Source organism: Syzygium oleosum, unplaced genomic scaffold, assembly GCF_021117445.2.
Source record: "Syzygium oleosum isolate NSW1041296 unplaced genomic scaffold, Sole_v2.1 Sole_v2.13, whole genome shotgun sequence".
NCBI classification, from domain to species: domain Eukaryota; kingdom Viridiplantae; phylum Streptophyta; class Magnoliopsida; order Myrtales; family Myrtaceae; genus Syzygium; species Syzygium oleosum.
The window spans coordinates 4,700,188-4,709,633 of record NW_026607497.1 but is presented as its reverse complement, the minus strand read 5'-3'; the positions used below and the strand labels follow the sequence as shown (position 1 = coordinate 4,709,633).

The following is a 9,446-nucleotide window of genomic DNA, read 5'->3' as shown; positions in this document are numbered from 1 at the left end:
GATCTCGCTGGATGAGTGAAATATGTAAAGTAAGCTAACTATCTTCACATATCCCTATTAAATTCAGGAGATCCTGTATAATTGCGCAAAATAAAATGTATTCCATTGGAAAATAAAAGGCTTATCTGTTTAAAATTCGATTGTGAAAGTAAAGAATACGTCAACAGTTAAAATAGTGTTCTAACTTTACAAAATATAGACAAATTATATGTAAATCCACGTGTCAATATTTTGCATGTTATAAAAGTATAAGGTATTTTGGATTTTACAAAAGTCAAAGTGCATTTACTGAGAAATTTTAATAATGTGGGAGTCAATCATTTGGTTCTCTTGATTATCCTAGGTTTTTGTGTGCAAAAATCATTAAATAAACATCCAACCTAAAAGGTTAAGGTAAGGTGATCGGAATCACTTCATTGGATTGAACAAGCACATCAAATGTATGAGCTAAAACGAAATTTACAAGAAACATTTCGAACGTTACTTCTATGTTAAGATACCATATAAAATAAGAGACGGTCCAAATTAAAAAGGAAAAAAAGAAAGAAAAGAAATACGATTCCACCGTTAAAGAGAAAATACAGAGCAAGGCTGGCTGGAAGGCCCAACATGTGGATGGACCAAGCTCAGCGAGAGGCCTCTATTGGAGAAAGAAGGCATGAAAAGAAAACCCTTGGTAATTGATTTTCACTCATAAAGAAAGAGCATAGTTAAAGATGGTACTGAAATTAATTATTTTTGAGGACCAAGGTTCAGCAGAAACTTACCAGACCGAAATTGACGAATTGTACTCACCTTCGATTACGAATATAACTTCGCACATTGATGCGACCAACCAATATACATCCCTTGTAAGTTAATTTGATGACACATAGAATTGAGGACGTTTCTACCCAAATTTCTTTGTCGGATACTAGGTTCTATTGCAGAGATCTGTTGAAGAGACCTTATACAGCTCATGGTTTTACTTTTAGTCGAGCCCAAAAAGTAGTAGGTCATGTATCAATGTCACCGGGCTGAATAGTTTTAGGCCTCTGAGGTGAGTTCTAGGCGATTGCTAATCCACGAAACTTGGATCCGTACAGCTAAAACTCACATTCCTAAGGATCAAACCAAACAAATGAGATCAGAGTGCAAAGAAAGGATTCGTTATAATCTACTATGGGTGATGATGCTATCGTGATCATTCTTGCGTTGTAGATGGAAAATGATCTTTGGTGTGGCTGTGTAGAGCTTGGATGCAGCGTAAAGTTAATCTTTGAAAATTAACTATATCGGAGAGGCAAATAAGGGTGTCGATCGATTTGGCTGCGTATGGGCTTGGATTCGCCTTGATTGTCGCCTCCTTCGAGAGCCTATTTACCTCATTTTCTCCGTCTGATCGCCATAGCACATGCTGGCTCTTGATCTTTGTCATCTCTAGAGATGATTCGGGTCCCCGGGACATGGATCTTGTTGCGGAAACCCCTGGCTTACACTCTACGGTCATCTTTTTTTTGGGTCGACACTCTATGGTCATTATTCGCCACCTTATTGGTCGTCGAAGCCCAAGCCACCATAGACGCTAGGGAGTTGCAAAACTTGGAGCAGCTAATGTTTCCTCTGCTGCAAGCTACACGCCTAAACTTTGGGCCTTTTTGCTCGTTTATATATATGCCAGTTCTGGTTGAATGGAATGTAATCCATCTTTTTCCCCCTGGAAAGAACCCCATAATCGCAATTTAAACCCTCGTCTGCACTAGCATAGACACATAAAACCATAACAATACATACTGTCTCTAGTTTATGAACCATGTAGATACGTATGAATATACACGTACAGGATTCTCGAGTCACGGTAGGACAAACTTAGCATTAGTCTCAGTAAGCACAGCCCCAACTGTAAGATTTGCACGCAAAGGGCCAGGCTGAGGAAGGCTACACTTGAGACAGTATTCGCTCTTTTCTCTCTTCATTGGAGAAGTCGTTCTTTATGTCTTTGGTGGGAAGAGATGATGCAATCTCACTGAACACATCATTTTCCATGTACTATACTTGTTCCCTCAATTACCTACTGTTTCTAGAAAGCAAAATAAACGCTAATCTTCTCTCAAAAACTTATTAATTTAAACCCCAAAGTCGGTGGTTTCCACTTAATACGAGTAGTTAAGCTTATGATAATGAGCTGGATCTGAACCTCAATACCCACATACTGAACCACGACGACCTTATCAATGGACAAAGACATGCTACTGACATTTTTAGGTACCTAATCATCATATTTCGGAACGCATATGAAAAGGGTCGACCTGCTATTGCTCCACAAGTCCACTCTCACTGGTGAAGACGATGAAGCTTGAACTCACCTTAAGATTATATTGTCTGGAGATTGACTCGAGTGACCAAACTCTACATTATCATTTGGCATTTGGAGTTGGTGAAGAGAAAACTCACTCATGCGTGTATAGATTGATCATAAGTTCATGTACCCACATGACTTTTTCTTGGAAACGGCATCATTAGCGCGTGAACAAACATGTTTCGTTTGAAGTCTATTAGCCAAATATGCAGATTACATCGATTTTATATACGGTATCATCCGAACTGATCTAAAGATCCTTGACCGACAGTATAGTCTATAAGTGAAATTTGCAATTGTGCGGTAAATAACAACTGCATCTTTTCCTCTTTTTTGCATCCAGCAGACTTTCCTAGCAGAGATATGACAAAAATGAACCTTTCACTCGGTAACAAATCAAGTTCCATGTAAATCATGCTCAACGTATCTAGGTAATGAGTTTGGAGGAGGACTCCTATACTTAAAAGTTGCTTACCTTATATGTTTGTTCTAGGGATGGAGGCTGATGGGGGTTAAATCGGGATCAAACACCAATTTCCAATCGGGTTTCGAATTGCGAGACGGGTTTGAGGCACCTATTAGGAAATTCCTATGAGATTTAGAATCATTTTGAGGTTTAATTGGCGCACGCCTCCCGAAAACTTGTAACCATCTTGTTATATTACTTAAAAAATATCATTTCTTTTCCTCCTGAGTTCATTAGACTACACGAGGGGAAAATCGTCCAAAAAATTTTAAATTTATTGCACTTTTACCAATTCAGTTCTAAACCTTTTAATTGTGACAATTGAGTTATAAACATTTTTCACGTTTTGCTAATTAAGTCCATCCGATCAATCTTGGATTGAAATAGCTGACGTGGACGCCAGCCATCCTGCGTGGCATGGCCGGGGATGGCCAGCCTTGACATAAACAATTTTTAATAATACTTTAAATTTTTTTCAAAATTTTATTAATTTTTTTACTCTTTTTTTTCTTTTCTCTTATTTATTTATTTTATCTTTTTTTTCTTTTTTTCTTTTTTCCCTTTTTCCTTCCGTCGGGCCTTGTCGATGGTCGGCTACCAGCCTCAAGCAAGGGTTGCCTTTTGCCCCTTGCCTGAGGCCGACGAAGGAAAAAGGGGAAAAAAAAAAGAACAGGTAAAGAAGCAAAAGAGAACAAAAGAAAGAAAGGAAAAATCAAAAAATTATTAAAATATTATTAATAATGTCCACGTTGCTGTTGGCCGAGCCACGTAGGACAGCCTGCGTCCATGTCAGCAATTTCCGGTCAAAATCGACCGGATGAACTCAATTGGCAAAACGTGAAAAGATTTATGGCTCGATTGGCACAATTAAAAGGTTTAAGACTGAATTGGTAAAAGTACAATAGATTCGGGACTCTTTTAGGTAATTTCCCCCTCACACGAGAAATCATATAATACATGAATAATCATATACTTAATTTACTTTCCCAAACTCCTTCCACCGTCAACCCCAGAGTTCGTTCTCCCATCTCTTTCAGAAGCGCTGCTTGCGTCTCACGCGCTCGGAGCCAAAAGGTTTTCCCCCAGCACAGTGTCTGAAATTTCTCCTCATCGGACCACGCTTTAACCATACCTGCGCGACTTAATCCAACTCCCTTTTTTTACCCCCAAAAATAAAACAAAAATAAAAAAACCAACTGCGTTGCACCAGACGAAAGGGAACGTGTCAGGTTGAACACGTAAAAGCGGTGGTGGGAAGTCGAGAGTCATTCAATCTTCCCCCACCCCCGTTCGAATTGAAAATTCCATGAAAATGGGTCTTCGTCTTTGCCCTGTCAAATCAACCTCCCCCCCACGAAGAGTCACCTACATGTAGCCTCGGGGGTCTCCAAAAAATTAGAGCTTCGGGTAACATTTCACCCACCGTCACTCGATCAAGATGCGTCCCGTCTTCGGTATCCGTATAGAAATCGTAGCAGACGAAGGCACTTGATTAGATGGACCGACACCTGCCCCGATATAACATATACGCGCGAGGCGACTTCTTCCATTTCAGCGGTTGTTCTCGGGGGACTCTTAGCGGGAGCATCGCTGTTGTTACACCGGGGGGAAACATAATTAATGCTTTTCCCATGAAACAGATTGGTAACCAGATCCTAGTAAGTTACTGTTTTTGTCATCGCATGAGTTCCTTTTAAGGACATATGCTTGAGGTTGAGCTCGTTTAAGGTTTGAACCCAAAATTGTTTTTAGCTTTTTTTGCTAATCATATCAAGGCAAGTTGCCAAGTTACCAAAAGGCTCGCATATTATAAACTCCGCATACATACCCGCCAAGAGAGAGAGAGAGACAGAGAAGAGAGAGGGAGGGAGAGACGCCATCCCTGCATGAACGCCGCCATGCTCGCGTTTCTACGGCGGCGTCGCCCCGCCCTTCCCCTCCTCCTCCTCTTCGCGCTCGCGACCGTCTCTCGTTCTCAGTCCTGGCCTCCGGACTACGGCGAAGCGCTCGCGAAGAGCCTCCTCTACTTCGAGTCGCAGCGCTCCGGGCGTCTGCCGCACAACCAGCGCGTCGCCTGGCGCGGCCACTCCGGCCTCACCGATGGCCTCGAGCAAGGGGTGCGTCCTGATTCAATCCGACTGTGCCATCGGATCTTCTTTTCGATCTTTTCTTCCCCTTTCTGTTATCCTTTCCATATGGGTCGTGCATTAAAATGAATATTGCTTGACGAATTCTGCGTTCTGCTGGAATGCGAAGGTGGACCTGGTCGGAGGATACTACGACGCCGGCGACAACGTCAAGTTCGGCCTCCCAATGGCGTTCACCATCACAATGCTGTCGTGGGGGGTGATCGAGTACGGCGAACAGATCGCCGGCGCCGGCGAGCTGGCGCACGCGCTCGAGGCCATCAAATGGGGCACCGATTACTTCATCAAAGCTCACACCCACCCCAACGTCCTCTGGGCTCAGGTATCATATATTTTGTCTCCCCCATTTGTTTTCATAATTTTCTTCTCTCTTCTTTTTTTTCGAGTCGATCACAATCGTGAAATTCTGTAAATAGCCGAAAAAGAAAAATCGGCAACTGCGTAAGTATGATTAGCCGATTTTAGGTAGATTTGGTCCATTCAATGTCAGATTTTGCAAACGTGTTAAAGTGGGTTTCCAAACACACTCGGTCGTCCTTTGGTTAATTGGGTTTAAGGGGATTAGTTAATGACCGGCTTTTTCAATTATCAAGGTGGGTGACGGGGACACGGACCACTACTGCTGGCAGCGGCCGGAGGACATGACGACGTCCCGGCAGGCGCACAAGGTGGACGAGAACAACCCGGGGTCGGACATCGCCGGCGAGACGGCGGCGGCAATGGCGGCGGCCTCCATCGTGTTTAGGGAGACGAACCCACATTACTCCCGCCTGCTATTGCACCACGCCCAGCAGGTACATATATATATATATATATATATATATGTATATATGTGTGTGTGTGTGTGTCTTTCTTTTTGGCTTTTGTCAAGTTACATTGAGACCGTTATAGCGACATATGTTAAGTGATATTCCTAGTTGGTACTTGGTACACCACATTGAACCAAAAACGGTTTGCGTTTAGGTGAACCATTGCATTACAGCTAGAACGACACCGTTCTCTCGAGCCTTTCTTTAATGAAGCTGAATTTGTTTTATTGCTGGTGGGCTGCGCAGCTGTTCGAGTTCGGAGACAAGAGGAGAGGGAAGTACGACGCGAGCGTGGCGGCGGCGAAGGGGTACTACCCGTCGGTGAGCGGGTACAACGACGAGCTGCTGTGGGCTGCACTGTGGCTCTACAAGGCCACCGACAGCGCCGACTACCTGGAGTACGTGCTGGACAACGCGGCGTCGCTCGGTGGGATCACCTGGGCCATCGCCGAGTTCAGCTGGGACGTCAAGTTCGCTGGCGTCCAAACCCTGGCCTCCATGGTATGCCCCCCCTCTCCCTCTCTCTCCTCTTTAATAGGGAGCACGTAATGAACGTACGAGATCTTAGTTCCAATTCAATTATGCTCTTGTCTTTGCGTGAAAGGTCTGAGAGTGCGAACGAGGAGATGTCGGGCCAAATTATACATTAATTTCTTCGCCACCTGCTCCTCTTCACGTTGCATTAACTCTTGATTGATCGAAGTTTCACATCGTGTTTTGGGTGGCAGTTGCTGATGGATGATGGAGCAAAACACGAGCCGCACAGACAGATCCTGGAACAGTATCGTGCCAAGGCCGAGCACTACTTGTGCGCTTGCCTCAACAAGAACAACGCGACCAACGTGCACCGCACCCCCGGCGGCTTACTGTTCGTCCGCAAGTGGAACAACATGCAGTACGTAGCGAGCGCGGCCTTCCTGCTGTCGGTCTACTCCGACCACCTCCGGGCGGTCGACCAGACGCTCAGCTGCGACGGGGAGCAGGTGGACCCGCAGGAGCTCCTCCGCCTGGCGAAGTCCCAGGTCGACTACATCCTGGGGGACAACCCGCGCGGCACGAGCTACTTGGTGGGCTACGGCGATAGCTACCCTCTGAGGGTACACCACCGGGGCGCCTCCATCGAATCCTACAGGAGGAACAAGGGGTTCATCGGGTGCACGCAGGGGTACGACAACTGGTTCGGACGCCGCGTCCCGAACCCGAACGTGGTGGTTGGGGCGCTCGTGGGCGGGCCCGACAACATGGACCGGTTCAGGGACGAGAGGAAGAATTTTATGCAGACGGAAGCGTGCACATACAACACAGCGACATTGGTTGGTGCATTGGCTAGACTGAGTAGCTTAGATTTGGGCGATACTGATGAGGGTGTTAACTCCTTTGACCTGTCATCGCGTGCCTCAATCTGAAAAATATAGCTTTTAGTGCGTCGTGCTGTGTACATGCTCATTTATACAAAGATAATATTCCAAAGTATAGAAATAAAAAGAAAATTAATTTGTTACTTTTATATGTTGCCTCATTTCCTAATGATTCGAAATTTTGAAAAAAGAAAACGAAAAAGAGGCTTGACTAGAGCACAGTCCGACACTTCCCCTTGTGCATTCCACTCATCATTTTGGGGTGTTTTTTGGCCTTCGGCTATCTATAGATGCTAGGGATGAGCATGGTTTTAGGGATCGGTGGGAATCGGTCCGATGTCAAGTTCTAAAGTATGTATAATAGATTTTAGATTTAAAAAATTAGAGAATCGGTTCTGACGGGTGTCTAGAACCTAAAACCTGGAACCTGAAACCTGAAACAAGTTTGTGTGGTTTTCTTGTTTTATATCTCCGCGCAATCCTATGGTATTTCACGGCGTTCGATGATGAGTGTACTGGTCTAAGCTTCTATTTCCGACGATATCAATGACTGAGGTTTCTACTTTGTTAATTTTTTATATTCTCTGTGTATCTAAATATAAGTTGTAGTCAGTGGATTGTAGCAGCAAATAGTGGTCGTTAAATGTGATGATGCAATGCAATCGTCTAATTATCAATATAGATGGAACTTGGGTAGACTCCGGAACTTGTGATAGAGTATGTTCCAGATTTCAGGATATGCAGAGTGAGTTCCAGATTCCAAAAAATGAGAAACCTATTTCGACGGGCAGGTTTCAAGTTTCATACGGAATCCATAAGGAGTCTGAAACCGCTCACTATCAAAGAATACGATTACGTCCACCTTATGTGATCGTTGTTGTCCCCTTTTTGGGTAACATGCATCCCGAATGATGAACGAACAAACATCCTAGGAAGAAGGGAAACATCAAACGCGTCGAACTCCGCAGATGTTCATGCACCTTTCTCCCACCACTTCTCCCCTAAAATCCTTACCTCATCATCGCCCACGCCCTCTTTAAACATTAATCCCAAACTGCAAAATCATCGCCCACGCCCTCTTTGTGGCCAACGGAAATTGGGGTTTTCGAGTCGGAAGACCACCTAAAATATCTTCTTCTTTTTTTTCATTAATATCACGAAAAATTCTAAACTATTATACTTGTAATAAATTTACTCTCACCAAAAATTCTAAACTGGTATACCTTTGATAATTTTACCCTTCGTTAGTTTTCTTTAAATTTTTCCGTCAAATTTCTGAGTTGGACGACACGTGACATTTGACGGGTATACCAATTTGGGGTTTATATGTGTTCCAATTTGTGATTTGTCGTGGTATTAATTTAATTTAACATGGGATGAATTTGTCACAAACGTATCAGTTTGGGGTTTTTGGTGGTCAAAAAATTAGTTTTAGGTAAATTTGTCACAGATGTACCCGTTTGGTATTTTTTCATGATATAAACCCTTTTATTTGCTTGTAATAATACACGTTTCGATATTGCGGCACATTAGAATCAATAATGATGAGGACTTTTTAAGAGTCATGCAGACCGTTCCAATATCAATAGAATTATAGAAATGCCGTACTCATTGACCATTAATGTTTAAAGTTATAGCACTACTTTCTCCGTCTCCGTCTACGTCTACGTATATTCGCGAGAAAATTATACTAAACAAGCCTCCTGTCCCAACAGATTCGTCGGTTATCCTAGGATTATTTTTTCTAAAGTCTCCATTTTTCAAACCAAAGAAAATTGGATTTGGTCGTACCGATTTTCTTTTCTTTTTTTTTTAAACAAATGGATTTTGTCATAACAATTTAGAGCGTTGACTTGTTCCATTTCTCGGACGTCCACGCGCCGGCCCAGCGCGTGTCCGGCCGCAGGGGCGATGGGTTTCTGATTTGAGGGCGAGAGAGAGGGGGAGGGGGGCGGGCCTTTTGGGCTCGAAATCACTGGGCCGAAGAGTCTGGGCCGAGCCCGGGCCCATATTGGATTGTGATCTTTCGAATAGGCCCAACCAAGGGGATTTTAGAGGTACGAAAATTGCTTGATTTTTTCTTTTTCAATCAACGGTGCAATTGCAAACATTTAATCGGTCGAATCTGAAATAATGTCATCAACTATTACCAGCAGCAGGACACAAATATCCACATGGCTCCAAAAAAAAAAATGGACCAAATTCCCCGTCATCAAATATGCCGTGCGTGCCCGTCTCTATATTTGTCACGTGACAAGTCATTAAAGATCGATCGGGATGCAAAATTAAGTGCCTTTTGTGACGAGCGTATTCATGATTTTCGAGATG

At 43.6% G+C, this 9,446-nt stretch overlaps 1 protein-coding gene across 1 annotated transcript; it reads left to right on the top strand.

The window, feature by feature from the left end:
• The first annotated feature begins 4,562 nt into the window (after positions 1–4,562).
• LOC115675138 (endoglucanase 11-like) lies at positions 4,563–7,261 on the top strand. The gene is made up of 5 exons (XM_056317335.1): positions 4,563–4,921; positions 5,061–5,273; positions 5,545–5,745; positions 6,007–6,261; positions 6,489–7,261. Exons 1-5 carry the CDS (start codon positions 4,691–4,693, stop codon positions 7,164–7,166), a joined length of 1,578 nt encoding a protein of 525 aa, XP_056173310.1. The 5' UTR covers positions 4,563–4,690; the 3' UTR covers positions 7,167–7,261.
• The last annotated feature ends 2,185 nt before the right edge of the window (positions 7,262–9,446 follow it).

Coding starts and splice junctions, on each gene's coding strand:
- LOC115675138 (XM_056317335.1), top strand. CDS start 4,691: ATGAACGCCGCCATGCTCGCGTTTCTACGGCGGCGTCGCCCCGCCCTT. Junction 4,922..5,060: donor CCGATGGCCTCGAGCAAGGG/GTGCGTCCTGAT, acceptor TGGAATGCGAAG/GTGGACCTGGTCGGAGGATA. Junction 5,274..5,544: donor CCAACGTCCTCTGGGCTCAG/GTATCATATATT, acceptor TCAATTATCAAG/GTGGGTGACGGGGACACGGA.